Source organism: Rhamphochromis longiceps, linkage group LG4 (assembly GCF_057381845.1).
Source record: "Rhamphochromis longiceps isolate RC_006_pf linkage group LG4, R_longiceps_female_GT1.1, whole genome shotgun sequence".
NCBI lineage: Eukaryota > Metazoa > Chordata > Actinopteri > Cichliformes > Cichlidae > Rhamphochromis > Rhamphochromis longiceps.
The window spans coordinates 22,763,328-22,784,752 of record NC_140560.1 but is presented as its reverse complement, the minus strand read 5'-3'; the positions used below and the strand labels follow the sequence as shown (position 1 = coordinate 22,784,752).

Genomic DNA, 21,425 nt, shown 5'->3' with positions numbered 1-21,425 from the left:
CTTCCCGCTCCTCTTCTCTTCTCCAGGTCAGACTGGCACAAAAGTGAAGCAAATAATGCATGAGGGTAATATACTCTACCATCACCTTTCTTTAATGGTGACCGCTCAAGCCCATCTTCCTTCTCTTATATAGTCTCTCCTGTCTCGAGAGCTGTCACTAATCCTCTTGCTGCTTTTAGCCAACTCCCTCTTTAATCATAATTCAAACAGTGTATCAAAATGCAGGAGCAAAAGGCACCGAGAGCCATCCATCAAAATACTGACATTGAATAAGAACCTGAATATGTGATGAGGAGCAGAAACAACACATTGCAACATTTTGCAGCACAGGTTTTTTTTTCGTTTTTTTGGTTTTTTTCTTGCATAAACCCACTGACCCGACTTTGGATAATATTCACTCTACTTTGTTATTCAGTGACGCCTCATAGATTTTGCATGGAATTGATGGCAAAGTTTGTTTAGTGACAGACTGCGGTGACAGTGTTGATTCATTGTAATTGAAAGTGGGGAAAACACTGATTAAGTATCGCAAATTAAATTACCGTCTATGATGTATTTGATGATAAATCAAAAGCCTGATGCTAGGGTTTATCAAAAGAGACGCACATGCTGAGGACAGAAGAAAACAGGCAACATGTGACTCCTAAAATCTAACTCGTCTGGGAAGGCATTTAATTGCCAGAAGGTACATGAAAAGATTGATTCCACATGCGTGTCAGGGCATTCATTAATTTCTGCTCTGAAGAAGCTCACTGTTTTTGTTCTAGGTTGATTTTCTCACAGTAAGGATTAACTGCAGATGCAACTGGGTACTAAGCAACTCAACGGTTTGATCAGAGAAAAGTTCGCCTGCATGAAATTAATCTTCTCCCACCGTATGCTTGAATAAATGACTACCGTGGTTGAGGATCAGACAGTTCTCTGTTATAAGGATGCAATAAAGTCTCTCTGGATACAGAGCACCAAAAAATGTTCATATGTACACTTCATCAAGTACACCTTGCTGGTGCGAGGTTGGAGGCCCTATTTTTTTCTTCAGAACTGCCTTAATTCTTTGTGGCATAGAGTCACCACGATAATGAAAAATTTTCCATATTGACATTAAATATCACACAGTTGCTGCAAATCTTTCAGCAGCACATCCATGATGTGAAGCTCCCATTCCATCACATCCAAGCGTATCTTACTGGATTGATATCTGGCGATTTTTAGCGAGCCTGTGCAAACTGTTATTTCAGGTTCCTGTTCTGAGGGGTCTCCTGTCCCTCGCTGACTGAAACACCTCCAGATTCTGGCCAGTGATGCTTCCAGCCTTGCCAATCAGTTTGTTGACAACCACTGACAATGAGAGAACACTGGTGTTTTGTCCAAGACATCTGCGCTCCAGGTATATGCATCTGTGCAGCACATCCAGACAGATTCAGCTCTCTAATCAAACCTACTAGCACTGGCTGACAAAAAAAACAACCCACAATGGCAATACGAGAAACCAGTAGGTTAGGAAATCTTCGTCCATTATTCAGGCTACGGATTCAGCATAACTGGTGAGCTTCGGGGCTGCTGCGGTCATTTTTCTTTTAAAAATACCACCTTTATTGCCACGAATGGAGAGCTTTAACCAAGTACACATTATCTCCTCGTGTGTCCCCTCTTGAGGAAGGGTGCAGTGGTGCTGCTGCTGCTGTTGGTCAGCTTTAAGAGGCTGATGAGGGCTCTGACTTCATCCTCTGCAGCGCCCTTTACCACCCTCCAGGGAGCTCCCTTTGAGCCTCTCACTCAGCCCAGTCGGAGGACAGGAAGCACAAACAACCCCCTTCATCTGGCAAAATGACAACCACTGACAATGAGGGCTATCGTATTTGACACAGGGCAGACTCCAAAGACATTTTGTTCTCCTGCGGCCAGCTGTTGGACGAACACGCCTGTGCAACTTCAAAGAGAGGCGAACAAAGTGAGGAAATGTGAGAGAGCGGTGTGGGTATTGAATGGAACAAGCCGAACACAGACGAGTAAAAGCAGCAGGTCCCTCGCGTTTTCTCATAATGCACAGAAGGCACTGACTGCAGTGTGTCAGCGAAGGGATAGACATCAGCAAACAAATGATATAAAAAAAAATGCTGGACATGCACCAGTTAACAGGGCACCACTGGAGATTTCCAACTATTTCATGGTTCTTCATCGCTCCTCCTCTCGCAGTGATTAGTTTTTACAATCAGCGAATGCAAATTGGAATTTGCTGACAGCCCATCAATCACATTTTGGTTGCAATCTGTTGAGCAGCCTGACACATGCCAGGAGACATATCGTGCAGTCAATTTGCTCTTAGACAGTCAAATATATCTCCGTGCCACATGTATATGAGACATATTAACAACATTCCGTTTTCAACTACGCTCAAGGGAGAGCAGGCTGCTCGTCACACATGTCATTCACTGTTTCTCCAGAGCCACAGAACAGCTCTGTTGCATCGAGATGTCTTATTTTGACCAGCGCAAAGCATATATGAATTAAACCTAGCGCACAACCAAAGTGATAATATGATTTCACCTCATTTAAATCCCATTTTAGTTGTATATTTTACTTAAAGATCTTAAATGAGATGTGAAAGAGGGTTTGTTTTAGAAATGCATGGCAATTCACTTCAGTCACATTGGTCACAGAAGGGAAACCCCCTTATTAGTTCTGCTTGACATTTATTATTTCAGCATCAGTAGTAGTTTCAGCCTTATAAAAAATCAGTACACGGGTTTTATAAGAAACTGAAAAGACACACTGCTTGAACCAAGTGTAATATATTTTTAAAAAACCACTGCTGAACAAAGTGCCTTTAATTTTGCAGACTTAAACCACATGTTTTTGGCCTAATGAGCAAAAAAGCCCATAATTACCTTCTAGCATTGTGTAATGACCATGTACTTTGAAGGTGATTAAACCTCTACACCTCCTCTAGCTCCAATTTAAGACTAGATTTTTTTATTTTTTTTAATCCAGATGGTAAGCGAGGACTGATCCGAGCAGGTCAGGTGAGTAGCATAATGTACTGGTGAAAGGGGACATAAAACAGAGAGGTGGCAGCTGCTTGAAGGTTTGTTGCCCACTGCAGCTCTAAGTGATGAAAAATGAATGCTGCACTGCCGTGGTGATTTGATTGATTTCAACATGTTTCCTCCTAAATAATGCATTACTACAAAACACTGTATGATGGCATGCAGCGCAGCAGTGCGCAATTTCAGGCTCGGGGACAAAACGCGTTGGAGGAGATAATCCAAAGAGAAAAGTAATTAGAATAATATTGTTTGAGTTCTCACCTGTTGTTTGTTACTGAATAATTGTAATTTAAGGGGGGTGCTTTGCTTAAACTGACTTCAACTACAAAACAATATTAAAGATTTGCAAAAAAATAGGCTGTCAATTGCTTCAAAGGTGTCATTTGTTTCTTAATGATTTATTGATTACTGAGTGTTTGACAGATGACTGAGATTTGAGGCTGGTCTCCCTGCGAGATGTTTCACAGCTTTGGCAGAAGATGAAGCTTAATGCAGTTCAACAGGGGCGTGCTGATGAACAACAAGCAGACAGGCAGGGTCGTGTTAATGAAGCATGCATTGGTTGGCAGCCAGAAGTTATGTGGAATGCAGTGCAGCAGCCAGCCTGCAGAGTTTCCCACTATGAAATGTGTAATCTGATGGGAAAGAGCCATAAAGATGAAAGCCTGAAATTCAAGGAGATTGCAGAGGGTGGGGTGAAGGGTGCAGGGCTGAGTTATGAATCCCTTGTTGTTTGGGTGCAGATGCACTAACTGCATACACAATCTCCTTTTGTGTAACTCCTGTGTGCCTCCTGAAAAGCCTTGGTTCACTGAGTTCACGGTGTTTAGCAGTCTGGAGAGGTGGATGCTGGGTTTTTTTCTCTCCCACCGAACCTTCCCCCTGTACACAATACCAAACAGCGTGATTAATTAGTATGGCCAGCAGCTATAAAGGCTCCAAATAAGTTGTCATCACTGGTCCCAGGGGTGTCTCTCTTTGGTGTAATTCAGAACAGATCGCCCTGCCGTTTCGCTCGCCCATGCCTGGCAGTTATGTGCTCACAAAAATTTAATGCCGTCCAAAACTCGAGGGACTTAACGTAATTTGTGGGCACCTGTGGTAATATCTGCTATCTTTTACCGAGGAAGTAATCAGCGGCGGGGTGAAGCTCAGTCATTTGATATTCCGATCAGTCTTCAGAGAGAAATCTTACTGTTGCCATCTAATAGCAGCACAGAGCTGAGAGCTAAACAGTGTGGTCATTATTTTTAAAGGGCCATTTCAGCCCGACAGACTCTAAGTGAAATAGGAACTCCCCCTGCAGGATCTCAGGGGAACTGCTGATAATAAAGCACCTGCTACAAAGCCTCGGCAGTCAATATGAGGGCATATTCAAAAGGTACCGTTTGCTGAGGTTACTCCACATCAGAGGTGCTGAGTAACCTCAGATAATGATGTCACCTGCTTGTGTTTGCTTTCTACTGAAGCACACTTCCAGAAATGCACGTTTATTCTTCGCTGATTTCCGTTTTGCTCCCGTGACAATAAAAACAAAACGGCAAGAACAAATCATTTGATCGTTCGTGACCTCGTAACCAACTCAATTAAGTCCATTTGTGTTTTATGGCACAATTAAGCCGAAGCAGAGAAGGCTGGCACCGGCATCCATCATAATTACTAACTGCATCATTTAATGACAGTGAATAATATGTCTGAGGAGGAGGGGAAGACACGCAGCTGTGCAGGTGGAAATACATTTGAGGGTATAGAAATGTCACCGCTGAAAAGGAACAGGAGAACAACCTGGGAAGAAACTTCACTGTTCCAATAATCAGTTAATGGCAAAATAAGAGGTAGCATCAATATAACGTGAAGCAGTGATCGTAAGCTCCACATCATTATTAATGCATTAGCAATGAAAGTATTACATGTTATTATCAAGTTATTATTTGTTTTTACATTTAAACATAAATGACTGTATCAGTGATGTTATGGTGTGCAAAGTATCATTTTTGCCACTAGAGGACAGTAAATATACATGAGTCTGTCTAGGGTCAGGTACAAACGATATGTGTTTTTATTACTATATACTTAATTCTACTGCCTTATGGTTACCTATCTGTATATGTTTCCTTGTGGGAAAAATATATTTCCCTAATATTAGGAAATAAATAAGTACACATGACTAGCCATGCTTATTTTGGAGTTGCTGCTGGTTTATTATTTTGGAAGTGAAATCTATTGTTCACATTTATTTTCTCATTTATTTAACTTGATTTAAATCTTTTAAAAACGGTTTTAGAGGGCAATGCAAATATTTGGTCACTCCAGATGTTTGATTCCTGCATCCTTGCATCCAGATTTTATTCTGCGGTAGAGTCACAGAGTGATATCATCAGTCACAAAGTGTCTTGATTTATGTGCAGTCTTCAGGTAGGGAAATCCCAAAAAGGAATCCAAGTGAAGAAGACCCTTGGATGAGTGACGCTGCAACGTTTCTCCCACTGAAAACGATGAACAGAATCCACTTTTTGGGGCCATCAGTCATTTCTTTTCTCCAAAACAAATGAAAGTGCAGGGTGGGGAAGAGCTAAAGTTTCATTTTACAGAGTAAGGAGTGTATTTAAAAAAAAAAAAAATTAAATTCATTTTGTATTATTTTGTCACTGTTATAATTATTAATATTTTATTTTTTTAATGCACTCCCTCACACGACAAAGCCTTCAGTATGGGACTAGGTTACCTTTATTGTAGATTATACTGTTTTTAATTTTCTTTGCTCCGTTGCTCTTGCTAGCCACCTAGAGCTGCAATACCTGAGGCCACCACTAGGTAGCAGCGTTAACATCGAGAACCCTTTCTGAGTTTCTGTGAAGAGGAAGAAGGAGGAGGAGGGACGAGAAGAAAGGAGATGTGCGTTTTTAAATGGGTGTGTTGTTTCCGTGGACGTGTTTTAAGCAGCCACGAGACATTCGTGATTTCTCTCTCATGTTGTGAGCTGCCGAGACTCCGTTTAAGGTTTGTACCTCACAGCAGAACTTGTGTTATATGTTTTAAAAAGTGTGTAATGAAAGTTACTTTCGTCCAGTGAACGGCAACAGAAGTTCACAACAGTTGTTAGCTTTATCCCAGAGTTTGTTTCTGAGCTAGTTTTTATTGTTACTGGGGCTGAACTGAGGATGTGTTGAGCCGTTGGAGTAACTTTTAAATAGGAAGCTAAGTGTTGGGATTTAAGCAGCCAGATTGACTGTGTGTGCTTTTCCTCCTCAGTCACTTCAGACCTGTGTGAAGATGCAGAGCAGCAGCAGTGAGAGTGGGGCTGACTTTGAGCAGCTGAAGAAAAGATGGACGGCCTTGGTGAAACACTTTAAAGATGACCCCAGGGTAAGCCAAAACTTCACACCTCCACTTGTCAAAGTCTTTTATGTTTTCACTAATTTGTGTGCATCAGCTGATGGTTTGTCTTGCAGCTGCAATGAAACCTGATCTCTTACAGGTAGCACGGTTGCTGAATACGAGACTTGGGCGGTACCTCAGCAGCCACTCGTTTGTAGCTCTCACAGCTCTGATGTTCTGCGCTATGGCTGCAGTGCCTGTTGGACTCTTTGTCACTTTTGCTGTTGTGACCATGATGATATCTGCAGTGGGTTTTGTTTTCTGTGAGGGTAGGTGTGCTCACCCTTGTGCTGTAGCATTTTATGACACCGCACCACCTGGTAGTCACAAACCTGTCACCTGTGTTTGCTCTCTCAGCATTCCTGTTGTTTGTCGGAGGGTTGGCTCTGCTCTGGGTGCTCTCTGGTATCGCCCTCTTCGCCATCGTGGCCTCGGCCGTCGTCAATGTTTTGCATGTCACCACTTTCAGCCTGTTGAACCGTTATTACCCACATCTGACAAAGGTAACGTACTGACAATTAAGCATGAGTTTAGTTGCCTTGTTTGGAACAAAGTTTGTGTTGTAAATTAAAGTGGATCTATTATACTCATTTTAAGTTCAATGTTATTATTCATGAGCTCTACTAAAGTAGCTCTGACGTTCATCAGACCTTCATTCACTGTCTGAAACAACCTTTTAGCTCCCTTAAAGACATCTCTCTTCTGATTGGCTGCCTGAGAGATGAGCTACTGGCTCACAGGTGTTGCTTGCAGATAACTTTTGACTTATTAAATATGAACTGTATACATTCAGTCGTCACTTTATTAGGTACATTTCTTCAGCTTCTTGATAATGGACCAAAATCTGAGGAATATTTCCACCACCTCGTTGAATCTGTGCCATGAAGAATTAAGGCAGCTCTGAAGGCAAGCAGGGGTCCAACCCTGCGCTAGTAATATGTAACAGAAAATAAGGAGCATAAGGAACATGGCAGGTCCTTTTTAGACATAAACAGGCATACATTTTCATATCATCGGGTAATGTTAAAAAGTTTGTAGCTTGCATTGGAAACGTTTGTTTTCTTAGTGGATGTAATCAGTTTTTCTCTTCGATAACAGAAAGGTGTAATCGAGGGCGAGAAGACAGAGTGTGAAACTTCAACAGAGAAGGATTCGAAGGCCAACTAGTTTTTCTTCTTCTGCCTGCCTGAAGTTTTGAGTCAGCCCTGCTGAATCCAGGAGGTTGCGATGCAGTGATACAGACTCCTGAACGTGCACTATGGTGTTTTGTTTGAAATCTGCTGTTGTAACAGATCTCATTGTTATTGTATGTCTTAAGCCTAATATTGTTATTATTTCAATAGTCTCACTGTAGTGGAGAAAGAGAGAGACCCATGGAATAGCTAATATTGAACCTACCTCATTTGCTAAGTCAAGCAGCCTTGTTTTAATCAAATGCCAAAGACGCAGGCAGCGTTCCGATCTGCAGAGTGAAGCCGATGACGAGGTGTTTTAAACGTGCACTCTTTTAATGGCCACTCCTTTGATTGTGTGAAGACTTACAGCTGTGTAGTAGTGTGCCTGTGTTATTTATCCATCCCTTATTTGTAGCGTCCAGTTTTAAAAGCTCTCAAAAAACATTCAGTGTGAGGGCTCATTGACCAGTGAGGGAGGCTTTATGTGAGGCTCATTTCAAGAACTAGAGAAAAGGGGGAACTCATGCACTTGCAGTGTTACTTTATTTCTCCCCTCCCCTCCAAAGAAAAAGGTCATGCACTACTTCATTACAGATGAACATTTTGTTAGAATGGAAATGCCGATATGTTTGTGTGTTCGACTACAGTGTACAGCTACTTGATGTTAAGTGAAATGCACCAAAATGACTGTCATGTGTTTATGTTTGCTGTTACGTGTGAAGAGGAACGCTGTCTTCTGTCCAAACAGGGGTGAAAATATTCTGATGGGTCGCTCCAAAAAATAAAGAATGGTGACAAATGTTGTGTAGAACATGCAGTTGTAGTTATTTACTGTACACAGCTGTTTATTGGTGTGATATCAATCATAATGAGGCCAAACTCCATGTACTGAGAAGATGTTTATCCATACTGCATATTGTGCATCAGACTGCATCATGACTGAACACAGATTAAACATTGTTGGGGTAAACTGAACCCAGTGCACGCTGTATGGTATGTTTCACTATTCTATCAACATTTCTGTACTTCTCTTATTATCAAAAACCATCTGGTCTTCGCTTCATCCAAGTCACATCTGGGGTTTATCTGGCTTTAGCTGGAGTAAGTGAACTCTTGTCGAATTTAGCGATAATGATGTTCATTAGTTGTTTGATCCCTGGTTTGTTTCTGGGAAAAGACATGAATGCAGCCTCGGGAGGGGTCACGAGCCTGCGTAAATGGGAGGTTTGCGTCAGGAAGGGCATCTTGTGTAAAATCTGTGCCAAATCAAGTGTGGATTCATTTTGTCCGCCCTCAGGGCAAGGGAGTAGCTCAAACTATGTTAGTGTTTCTCCAGTGTTTTCTATGAAAGCTGAAGTGATAGAGGCGTTTTGGACCATTCCTCCCTGGGCTGTATCACATTTGATGATACAGCCACTCAGGTATAACTGCTGGAAATGGTGTCTGCTACTTGCAAAGGCTATGTTATAGACAGAAGTAGAAATTAAAAGGAGGGAAGCAGCATGGTTTACACCAACTCTATGGATGCTTCAACCACCGAAAAAAATTCTCAAAATATCTTACTTTCAATACAATAAACTGAAGATTTTGAATTATTGGCGGCAAAAAAAAATATTTTTCCAGTGGCAGAAACAAGCTCCCACACCAACCTTCTTTCAGTACAAACAGCATAGAAAGGGCTCTGGTACATTGCAACCATGCTTCCAGTACCATCTCCAAAACCTGGAAAACCTGCTCCCGAGTTGTTCTTGGAAGAGTTACTGGGACAAGGATGAGAAAGTCCAGGCTGAGGCTGAACACACCACGTGTACTCGACAGTATCTTCAATTCGAATATATGAAAAGTAAGAGTGAGTGATACGGAAATCCTGACAAATCCCATTTTGTTTAAACTGTATATGCTGGAATTTTATTGCAAGTAAATGCTGCTTTACTTTCCCTCACATGCTCTATTTTGGTTGGTTGTTTTTTAAGCAATTCTATTCACTCTGTAGCAAGTATATGAATTACTTTGTGTAGTAGCCCTAATTTTGACTGGGTTGGTGTTTGGAACATGGCTAAACAATCATCAACTACCTTCATTTTTATACACAGGACATATGTGACTCCACAAAGACTTAAAGCTGGCCCAAATTGTACCCTTTGCATCTTAGATTCCTGGAGTGTCCCTGTTTCTTTTTTAAATGACTTAATAAATTAAAAAATTAATAAATTAAAACTACATGAGGCTCAGAAACACTTGATGGTTGACAGTCACAAGCCAGAAACTTCTGTTGCTCATCTTGAACTGTCCACAGCCAAAGGTGTGGAGGATCTTAAGTCTTTATTTTTATCTCATTTATCGCATGTTCTCCTTAAATTGCTTAAATTGCTGGCTGTCTGAGTGGTGTCCCAGAAACGATGTGGGCTTCATAGCTAATTGGCAAACCTTCTGGAGGAAACCTGGACTTGTTAGGAGAGACGGCATCCATCCCACTTTGGATGGAGCAGCTCTCATTTCTAGAAATATGGACAAATTTATTAAACCCCCCAAAATATGACTATCCAGAGTTGGGACCAGGAAGCAGAGTTGCAGTCTTACACGCCTCTCTGCAGCTTCTCTCCTCCTGCTACCACCCCAAAAACCCATCTCCATAGAGACTGTGTCAGCTCCCAAACAGACAAAAAACAAACTAAAAACCAGCAACAAACAACTTAAACATAAACAATTACAAAGAAAAAACAATACAGTATCCCCATCTGAACCAAAGAGTAAAACAGTGAAATGTGGATTATTAAATATTAGTCTCTCTCCTCCAAGTCTCTGTTAGTACATGACTTAATAATTGATCAACAAATCGATTTACTCTGCCTTACAGAAACCTGGTTGCAGCAGGATGATTATGTTAGTTTAAATGAATCAACACCCCCGAGTCATTCTAACTACCAGAAATCTCGAAGCACAGGCCGAGGGGGCGGTGTGGCAGCAATTTTTCACACCAGCCTATTAATTAATGAAAGACCAAGACAGACTTTTAATTCATTTGAAAGCCTGATGCTTAACATTGTCCACCCCAGCTGTGAAACTCAGAAACCAGTCTTACTTGTTATCATCTATCGTCCACCTGGGCCTTACACAGAGTTTCTGTCTGATTTCTCAGACTTTATATCTAATTTAGTTCTGAGCTCAGATAAAATAATTATTGTGGGTGATTTTAACATCCATGTAGATGCTAAAAATGACAGCCTCAACATGGCATTTAATCTGTTATTAGACTCAATTGGTTTCACTCAAAATGTAAAAGAACCCACCCACCACTGTAATCACACTCTAGATCTTGTTTTAACATATGGCATAGAAACTGAACATTTAACAGTGTTTCCTGAAAACCCTCTGCTGTCTGATCATTTCCTGATAACATTTACATTTACAATAATTGATTACACAGCGGTGGAGAGTAGACTTTATCACAGTAGATGTCTTTCTGAAAGCGCTGTAACTAGGTTTAAGAATATAATCCACCCACTGTTATCATCTTCAATGCCCTGTACCAACATAGAGCAGAGCAGCTATCTGAACGCTACCCCAACAGAGGTCGATTATCTTGTTAATAATTTCACCTCCTCACTACGTACGACTCTGGATACTGTAGCTCCTGTGAAAACTAAGGTCTCTAATCAGAAGTACCTGACTCTGTGGTATAATTCTCAAACACGTACCCTAAAGCAGATGACTCGTAATCTGGAGAGGAAATGGCGTGTCACAAATTTAGAGGATCATCATTTAGCCTGGAGAAATAGTTTGCTGCTTTATAAGAAAGCCCTCCGCAAAGCCAGAACATCGTACTATTCATCACTGATTGAAGAAAATAAGAACAACCCCAGGTTTCTCTTCAGCTCTGTAGCCAGGGTGACAAAAAGTCAGAGCTCTTTTGACCCAACCATCCCTTTAACGTTAACTAGTAATGACTTCATGAACTTCTTCACAAATAAAATTTTTATCATTAGAGAAAAAATTACCAATAATCATCCCACAGATGTAATATTATCTACAGCTACTCTTAGTACCATTGATGTTAAGTTAGACTCTTTTTCTCTAATTGATCTTTCTGAGTTAACTTCAATAATTACTTCCTCCAAACCATCAACGTGTCTTTTAGACCCCATTCCTACAAAACTGCTCAAAGAAGTCCTGCCATTAATTAATTCTTCGATCTTAAATATGATCAACCTATCTCTAATGATCGGCTATGTACCACAGGCCTTCAAGCTAGCTGTAGTTAAACCTTTACTCAAAAAGCCAATCTCTAGACCCAGCAGTCTTAGCTAATTACAGGCCAATCTCCAACCTTCCTTTCATATCAAAAATCCTTGAAAGAGTAGTTGTCAAACAGCTAACAGATCATCTGCAGAGGAATGGCTTATTTGAAGAGTTTCAGTCAGGTTTCAGAGCTCATCACAGCACAGAAACAGCTTTAGTGAAGGTTACAAATGATCTTCTTATGGCCTCTGACAGTGGACTCATCTCTGTGCTTGTCCTGCTAGACCTCAGTGCAGCATTCGATACTGTCGACCATAATATCCTATTAGAGCGATTAGAACATGCTGTAGGTATTACAGGTACTGTGCTGCAGTGGTTTGTATCATATCTATCTAATAGACTCCAATTTGTGCATGTAAATGGAGAGTCCTCTTCACACACTGAGGTTAATTATGGAGTTCCACAGGGTTCAGTGCTAGGACCAATTCTGTTTACATTATACATGCTTCCCTTAGGCAGCATCATTAGAAGACATAGCATACATTTTCACTGCTATGAAGATGACACCCAGCTCTATCTGTCCATGAAGCCAGATAACACACACCAATTAGTTAAACTGCAGGAATGTCTTAAAGACATAAAGACCTGGATGGCCGCTAACTTTCTGCTTCTTAATTCAGATAAAACTGAGGTTATTGTACTCGGCCCTGAAAAGCCTAGAAATATGGTATCTAACCAGATTCTTACTCTGGATGGCATTACCTTGGCCTCCAGTAACACTGTGAGGAACCTTGGAGTCATTTTTGACCAGGACATGTCCTTCAACGCACATATTAAACAAATATGTAAGACTGCTTTCTTCCATTTGTGCAACATCTCTAAAATTAGAAATATCCTGTCTCAGAGTGACGCTGAAAAACTAGTTCATGCATTCATTACTTCCAGGCTGGACTACTGTAATTCATTATTATCAGGATGTCCAAAAAACTCACTGAAAAGCCTTCAGCTAATCCAAAATGCTGCAGCAAGAGTACTGACAGGGACTAGAAAGAGAGAGCATATTTCTCCTATTTTGGTTTCCCTTCATTGGCTTCCTGTTAAATCCAGAATTGAATTCAAAATCCTGCTGCTCACATACAAGGTCTTAAATAATCAGGCCCCATCTTATCTTAATGACCTTGTAGTACCATATCACCCTATTAGAGCACTTCGCTCTCGCTCTGCAGGCCTACTTGTTGTTCCTAGAGTATTTAAAAGTAGAATGGGAGGGAGAGCCTTCAGTTTTCAGGCCCCTCTTCTGTGGAACCAGCTTCCAGTTTGGATTCGGGAGACAGACACTATCTCTACTTTTAAGATTAGGCTTAAAACTTTCCTTTTTGCTAAAGCATATAGTTAGGGCTGGACCAGGTGACCCTGAATCCTCCCTTAGTTATGCTGCAATAGACATAGGCTGCCGGGGGATTCCCATGATGCATTGAGTTTTTCCTTTCCAGTCACCTTTCTCACTCACTATATGTTAATAGACCTCCCTGCATTGAATCATATTTGTTATTAACCTCTGTCTCTCTTCCACAGCATGTCTTTTATCCTGTCTTCCTTCTCTCACCCAAACCGGTCGCAGCAGATGGCCGCCCCTCCCTGAGCCTGGTTCTGCCGGAGGTTTCTTCCTGTTAAAAGGGAGTTTTTCCTTCCCACTGTCGCCAAAGTGCTTGCTCATAGGGGGTCATATGATTGTTGGGTTTTTCTCTGTATCTATGAAGTGCCTTGAGGCGACTTATGTTGTGATTTGGCGCTATATAAATAAAATTGAATTGAATCTCTGGCAGTTCATCTACCTTTCTTCCTTCATTTCTTTCCTCTTGCCTCCTTTGGGACCTATTTTTTTTTCTTTCTCTGGTCATCATTCGTACCTTTGCAGATTATATATTTAACAAAAGACATTACAATTCTGATTGGAAAAAGGAAAAATAAAAATCACTCACACACACACTAGATATGATTCTCATAAAATCTTTAATGGAGGTGATAACATGCAAAAAAAAAAAAAAAAGAAGAATAAAATGAATTATTTAGGAACGCTACTATAAAAAGAAACGAGAGGCCTTTTTAGCAATGCACCCGTTGGTGACCATCGCACCTTCTTAATAACTGAGCCATACAGGTAACAACTGAGATGTGACAATGTGCTGGAGGATAAACAGGGAAGCATCCCCAGTGTGGGAAAAGTGGCTGTTAGTTTTGTCCCCATTCCCAACATTTCAGGATCCATGTAACTGGCGCGTCGCCACCGGAAGGCATTCATGAGTTTGTTGCCGGGGTGCAGTGAGAGTTTGTGCTCTGTCGGCATCTAGAAATGTGATGCAGCATTTATTCAAGACTGTGTGAAGCTACATAACAAAGAACAGTGAGCAGAAGAAAAACCGTTACCAAGCATCCTTATTCGAGACAGCCACCATTGGGAAAATACTGATACCTGCCATGAAATGATTGCTGGCATTAAAGTCATTCATTTCATGGGTTACTTCTTGAATTTAAGATCAAACCATTAATTCTGTTAAAATGTTCATTTAGAAAGCCATGTTTTACAAAATAATGAGCATGCTGGTGCGAAATTATGTTGACCTCTTTAAACATTACAGAAAAAAAAAACTTGATACATGTATTAGAGGATATGCATACCTTAAAAAAATGCAAAAGTAAAAAGAATTAAAAAAAAAAAATACTGTGAGAAACTGTGAGAACTTTATCAGGCACTCTGATACATCACTCTTTATCTCACGCTTTAATAAGACTGTACATTTTGTGCATTTCATTACCAAGTCAAACAAGGTACTTATCAAAGTCGACCACCATGGATGATGTTTTTCTTTTAAAAATAAAAATAAAAAATAAAAAAAATTTTAAAAAAAGGAAAAAAAAGAAAATTAAAAAAAAAACTTTAAAAAAAAAAAGGAAAAAAAAAAAAAGCGCATACACCTCACATGTAGCGGAAAAACGCACAAAAACAAAAAACCAAATCCTTTTCTCCTATTTGAACAGCAATGAAAAAAAGCTTAAGGCAAGATGCTGAACACAAAAATCCAATAGTTGATCTGGACTGATCTTTGTTCAGCTCTGGTGTTTGTTGGCATTTACCAGTTCCATCAGTAATCATCAAGAAGACTAGTGTTTTTTCCCCCCGATAGTTGGCTCTCTGTCTCAGGCGTCTTTTACTACAGGTCATGAGAATCCATGACTTCCTCTCCACACCTCCTGAGTCTGCTCGGAGTCGCCGTCTCCTTCCATGCTTTTTTACGCTGGCAGGCTCAGCTTCTTGCCTTTCAACACTGAGGGATATAAAGTTAGACAGTCATCAGGTGAGAGCCATCTTTATTCCTGCAGCCACACGTTATTTATTCCACTATGCACTGACACTACACATGTAAGATCACTTAAAAGTGGACCATTCCTCAGTCTGTGTTCCCTCTTTGTGGCTCAAAGGCTTTGGGAAAGCTGTCTTTTAAAGATGAACCGATCACTAATGCTACAAATTAAACATTAATTTTAAAAGGAATCATTTTCATTTCCAGCAACTCTCTCTTTTGCATTCAAACAGTGTGACGTTACCTGATACAAGCTTTCATGTTAAAAAGGTTAATTGATCATTAGAAAAATCCTTTAAACAGCAAACAGAAAGATGTGTGAGCCCCCATTGTGCGGGAGCAAAAGGACAAGTACATCCAAGTGTGTAGTTTTGCGCAGCCGTCACATTTGATGAATACAAGCGTGAGTTTTCAGGAAAAGCCAGAGATTTTCTGGGTGACGTCAAGCTTGTTCACAGCAGTTAAGAACGCCCTCTGGCTCTTTTGAGTTAAACTGTTCCAGGAACTATGTCCCCCGAGCAGAGAATAAAAGTTCCTCTGACGTGTTGATGAATGAAAAACACATATTTCTCATGTTCAATCCACTTGCTAATCATTTTTTATATGGATGCCTTAAATGAGAGCCCTGGTTTATTTCTGGGAAAGGACACAAACCCAGGGGGTCACAAGCTATGGGACGAGCCTGATTAAATGAGATTGGGATTGCGTCAGGAAAGGCATCCAATGTGCCAAATCAAACATGCGGATCCATCAGCTGTGATGACCTTTTAAAAAGGTCAAAAATAAGGGAGCAACTGAAAGTTCCAGATGAGGATGATAAAAAAATCATCCAAAGTTGCCCCAATCAACAAGCTACAACTAACAACCAACAAAATGAGATCCATTTAAAAAAGGAACTTAAAAAATATCAACTGAGTTGAGTTAAAATGTAACAAACTTACAAAAAACATCAAATTTGAGTTTTAAAGATCTCTGTAGTGACAAACGAGTGTCTCCACAGATGCAGCAGTTTTCTCTAATAACGCTGTTTAAACAGTGAATTGGTGTTAATGGCTCTGAAAGCCCTTTGACAGACTGGCGAGCTGCTCGGGCTGTATCCTGCCTTTTGATTTGTGCCAGCTGGGATTTGCTCCAGCCACTCCCATGACCCTGAATTAGATAAGCCGAAGGAAATGCATGGGTGGGTTTTCAAAGCACTATAATTTGGCTTTGTAAAATAGAAAGAATATTAAATAATAATAAAATACAAGTTCAGTTGACGCTAACAACCATCAAACCAGCTGGGAATTTCCAAATCATTGCACAACATCTCCTTTATGCCTTTCCCGGGACACTCGATTTACAGTAAGATAAGGAGGGAATTTTGTCTTAAACAGCCATAACTTTGGAGAATTTTCTTTCAGGAAACTTGCGCTGCTGAAACGTCAGATTAGCGTAGCCTGAACTCTAGGATGAGGGTTTTCCAGGGAACAAGACACTGGATGTTTACACTCATCCCTTTCATCAAATTTAAGGAATGATTTCAGGGCCAGCGAGGGCACGAAGAGCAACTACATCAACTAAAGTGTCCCCACATATTTCACGTCTATATAAATAATAACAAATTAGCCAATATCTGAATAATATCGATGCTTAAACCCACCTTTGGTGACATAAAGATAGAAGAAGTCACAGTAGAGGACAGTCTGGACCACACCAGCCACTATGGCAATCATGTCAAAGAAGCCCTCAAAGTAGAAACGCCAGATCCAGTTGAAGAGGTAAAGGGCCCGATACAGCCCTAGGCAGAACAGGTAGTGGGTGGTGATCGTCTCAGCCTCCCCGGTCTTGCTGATCATGAAGAGCTGAGGCAGAATTGCCACAGACTCCAGGTAGATGGAGAACGTCCACAGGATCTGCAGAAGACATTTACATATTCAGGAACACAATTTTACATTTACTCCCAAAATGTCTGGTTTGGAATAGATCATGTGCCTCACAATTTGACTGCGATACAGCAGTTTGAACTCACCTCCAGGGGAGAGAAGTCATGGTTAATGAGAACAGAAAGACCCCCGACAGGAACCACCAGGAACTCCACTCTGAAACTGTCGTGGTTTCCATCGTAGGTGGCCCTGAACTTCGCGTAGATTAGGTATACGGTGGCATATGCGCAACCGATGTAGATCAGCTGGTAAACAGCAAAGAACAGCCTGTCACTGGAGTGTTCTGGGAGAAATGGTGAAACCTATGTGAGGGTCAGGGCTGTGTGGTTGGTGGTGTCTTACCTTCATGCATGTGTTATACAGGGAGATGAAAGAGGTAAACAGATCCAAGTAACGTGTGGTGAACACAAGAGCAAACAGAATTTGGCTCTTTCCAGAGATGCCTTTAAGAAAAATATCAAGCAGAAACACAGTTTAGGCTGACATATACCTCAGCAGTTCACACAAAGCTTCACAAACAGCCTGGGCAAAACAAATCATGTTTTTTCTTTATTGAACAGTGACATCTGCTGGAAAAAAGATGAAACTCCGAAGTCTCAAGAGTTCAAAAAACAAGACCGTTTCTTTTCGTTTGGATTCATTTTAAAGGGTTAATGGAATAATGAGTGATGTCAGCCTGTCCTGATTTGCCCATAGGACAGTTTTTCCCACGTATTCCAAATACATGGAGATTAGATTTATTTATTTTTTTAAGTGGCTGTGAATTGTTCATATCTGTGAGCATGAATAAAACTGTTATCAGACTTCATGTCCTGTCCAAAGTGTACCCTGCATCTTCCCATGATACATGGTACACATGATGCAAGAACATGATGCACCACCTCAAAACCACAATCAGGTCCTAATTCTCCAGGAATCTCAACTAGTGTTTGCTCGACATTCTTCCTGATAAACATCGGGGGTTTTCAGCAAGTGCCATCTTCACTCTCTGTGGCATGTTTGAGTTTGGCGTGTTTGGTGTGTCTTTTTGGAATCGATAACAATCTTTCCTGAACAACGTCAAATGTTTTGATCCATGTTCTTTATATTCTTAACTGATATCACACTTTTTAAGGGTATTTTGGGTCGGTCATCGTGTGCCCTGATTTACTGGTGGCAGTGGTAAGAGACAGGCAACGTGGGGAAATAAATAAAAATAAATAAATAATAGGAGACACTCTTTATAAACAGACGTGTTTTTTCAACCAGTTTCTACCAAGCAGACAATATTCAAAATTATTGGTCATTAAAATCAATGACCTCAGATCAGAGGATGTTATATGTTAAGAGTGTATATTCAGAAAAAAAGCTAATTTTTTGTATGTTCATTGTATGTTGATGTCAGGCTGAGTGCATATTCATTGTCTTTCAATTTTAATGACAGACCAGTTCAATTAACAGCCTCTCAGATTCACTTTGAGTAATCTCTTCCTCAACACAAGTTAGATTTTCCCTTGGTTTCGTTTTATTGGGGATCTCCATAAGGAGTCGTGTAAGTGACTGTTAAGACCTATACGTTTTAATAAATCAATCAATATTTTAAACTTCCAGTACCTCCAGATTTAACACAAAGCTACATATTCTTCAGGTTTTAGCTTTTCACCCAAAACGCATGCGTCAACTTTTTTAATCAATCACAAATCTTTATCGAAAGTGGGACACAAAACCGCCCCCTTCTATGACTTATCTAGGACTTTAGATAATCATAGACTGCATCACTGCTGCCTATGTTGTTAGTTATTATTATTATTAATGCCTAAATTTTTATGTGAGTCTATAAGCATAAAATGCATTTTTAAATAAGTAAAACTTTGTACAAACTCTTTTTAGCAGGTATCTACTTCCGTTGCGCTTTCTAGAACGCCACGTCAGAAGCCAGACCCAAAAAATCGAGCCCCTCACACTTAAACAGTCAAACTATCCGAGCAGGAGTAAATGGATGTGAGGTGGAGGGGGTGGTGCAGAAACCGCAAAAAGTTATTCTAAATATATTTGTTAAAGGTTCCATTAATGTGCTTAATTGTCCAGTAAGCAGTAGGAACCCAACTGACCGCACTCAATCCACAGATCGGAGAACGATTAACGTACAAAAGGAATTCCTTCAAAGTCAACCGTTACTTTGATGTGTCTGCGTTATATTTTCCACCAACTTTAATATTTCACTGTCTAACTGCAGCAAACTTAGTAGTAGCTTGTGATGGAGATGCAGGCAGCACTTTTTAGCTGCCATCATCAGTTAGCCCATTCAGCAGCTATTAGCCGCTGCTTCAAATGAATGAAGAGGAAACGTTAGCATTGCTAGGTAGGTAGCTTAGAGGTTGCTGCCTTAAAAGATCAGATTTTTTTTATCGATTAACACAAGTGAAACGGAACTAGTGACATTAGAAAACCTCACTGTAGCATTTATATTAAAGCTATATCCAGTGCTCACCTGCACACGACCTGCTTTTCCATATTTTGAGTAGCAGGATGATGATAGCAGCCAGATGAGAAAGATCTCCTGTGAGCCTGAAGATGTTCATAGCTGCAAAAAGAAAAATAACAGAGACACAGCTGAGAAGCTAACGTGGACTTTGAAACGGGTCACGCTTGATCCTGCCTGGTGTGAAAGATTCTTCTGCTCAACTTGGAGGCACAACACACCGGAATTCACGGGCTTGAAAATATGGCGAGAGTGCAGGTCGACGTGGAAGGGGGCGGGACAAAACACATAGACAGATTTGCATTGGACCAGAGAATGAGTGACAGCAGGAGAGGACCCGCCCACAACAAGCACGACGCTGAGAACATGAGCCCTGGTTGAATGAGGAGGGTCATCACAGACTTGTAAACCCCATAAACCTAATAACTGGCTGTGCCATCCTTGGCAGCAAGAACTGGCTGTTGATATGATTTTCTTTTTATGAAATGCTCTCATCAAAATGTTTTTTCTGGCATATGTAAGACCAGGCTTTGTGATCTTTTTAGTCATCAGTGGTTTTCTCCTCCCATGGAGGCCATTTTTGCCTGGTCTCTTTCCTATTGTTGAAGCATGAACTCTGACCTTAACTGAGCCAAATGAAGCCTTCGGTTCCTTAGATGTCATTCCGGATTCTTTTGTAACCTTGTGAATTAGTCCTCAATGCTCTTTTGGAGTAAGTTTGGCTCACAGGGCACTCCTGGTAAGCTCACCAGTGTTCCAAGTTTTCTCCATTTGTTAATAACGGTCCTCACCGGGTGGTTCACTGGAGCCCCAAAGCCTCAGAAACGTGTTTTTATTTTTTAACTCTTTCCAGACTGATAGATGTCTATGACTGTTCCTCACCTGTTCTTAAATTTCTTTAGATTGGGGCATGATGTGCTGGCTTTTTCGGATATTTCTACCCCACTTTACTGTGCCAGATATGTATTTCTTGAGTCAGCAGGTCTGGCAATTGTCAGGCCAAAAATATGGTTAATCACAGTTAAGTAATGATTTACAAGAGGGTGAAGGGAAGTGGCATGAGTGTCTGGCAGTACTTGCTGTCAAATTGGTCACAACCTCATAATTAGGTTAGCGGGGCAATTTTTTAGGCAGGGCTGAGTAGGTTTGGATAATAGATAAATGAAAAGAATCATTTAAAAACGTAATTCTGTTTTTACTGAGGTTGTGTTTGATTATTATGAAACGTGAAATGTGACAAATATGCAAAAAAGCTAAGAAGTCAGGAATGTGGTAAATCCTCTTTCAAGGCAGTGTAGATGCATAAATAACAAAATGTGGGGAAAATAAAATCAGCGAAAACAAAATTCATAGAATTTACTCTCTTGTGTGAGCACGATTGCTTCATACATATTTCTCCAAAACTACACATTCAGCTTTATTGACTTGCACTGAGTTATTTACTTTCCGCATAACCTTGCATGATATTATTACTGCCGGAGTCCTGTCACCAAATCTCTACACATTCTCAATAATTCAAAGTTATTGTTCTACCGTTCCTAGATTGCGCCATCATGTGTGCACAGCATGAGTTGACATTTGTGTCTACACGCAAAAATGTTGCCCATGTTGGGTAATAAGGGGTGATGGGGCTATTTGTGATTCCCCATCGCCAGTGGCACCAAACCTCGCAATCCTTCATTTAAGAGCGTGAAATCAATTAAATGTACTTACATTTTAAACAGTAAATACTAGTAGTACAGTAGTTCATAATATCATGTTACCATAAACACAATAAACGCTTTGAATATATACAAATCCATTAATTGTACTGTAGAGCTGCACAATACAGGAAAATA

At 40.5% G+C, this 21,425-nt stretch overlaps 2 protein-coding genes across 2 annotated transcripts; one reads left to right on the top strand and one right to left on the bottom strand.

The window, feature by feature from the left end:
• The first annotated feature begins 5,905 nt into the window (after positions 1-5,905).
• On the top strand, positions 5,906-8,579 carry LOC146671592 (lipid droplet assembly factor 1-like). The gene is made up of 5 exons (XM_085403855.1): positions 5,906-6,047; positions 6,300-6,413; positions 6,526-6,694; positions 6,783-6,928; positions 7,524-8,579. Exons 2-5 carry the CDS (start codon positions 6,321-6,323, stop codon positions 7,590-7,592), a joined length of 477 nt encoding a protein of 158 aa, XP_085259981.1. The 5' UTR covers positions 5,906-6,047; positions 6,300-6,320; the 3' UTR covers positions 7,593-8,579.
• A 5,259-nt stretch (positions 8,580-13,838) lies between these two features.
• kdelr2a (KDEL endoplasmic reticulum protein retention receptor 2a) lies at positions 13,839-19,822 on the bottom strand. Its single transcript, XM_085403854.1, has 5 exons — positions 19,597-19,822; positions 17,469-17,569; positions 17,213-17,371; positions 16,844-17,096; positions 13,839-15,165 (listed from the first exon to the last, which is right to left on the bottom strand). The coding sequence occupies exons 1-5, from the start codon at positions 19,685-19,687 to the stop codon at positions 15,131-15,133; spliced, it is 639 nt and encodes a 212-aa protein (XP_085259980.1). The 5' UTR covers positions 19,688-19,822; the 3' UTR covers positions 13,839-15,130.
• Positions 19,823-21,425: the final 1,603 nt, after the last annotated feature.

Bases quoted from the DNA above. Each gene is read 5' to 3' on its own strand.
- kdelr2a (XM_085403854.1), bottom strand. From the start codon at position 19,687: ATGAACATCTTCAGGCTCACAGGAGATCTTTCTCATCTGGCTGCTATC. The intron at 17,570-19,596 runs GTGAGCACTGGA...TTTTTCTTAAAG, and splicing joins GAAAAGCAGGTCGTGTGCAG to GCATCTCTGGAAAGAGCCAA. The intron at 17,372-17,468 runs GTAAGACACCAC...GCTGTTTACCAG, and splicing joins TGTATAACACATGCATGAAG to CTGATCTACATCGGTTGCGC.
- LOC146671592 (XM_085403855.1), top strand. From the start codon at position 6,321: ATGCAGAGCAGCAGCAGTGAGAGTGGGGCTGACTTTGAGCAGCTGAAG. The intron at 6,414-6,525 runs GTAAGCCAAAAC...GATCTCTTACAG, and splicing joins ACTTTAAAGATGACCCCAGG to GTAGCACGGTTGCTGAATAC. The intron at 6,695-6,782 runs GTAGGTGTGCTC...TTGCTCTCTCAG, and splicing joins GGGTTTTGTTTTCTGTGAGG to CATTCCTGTTGTTTGTCGGA.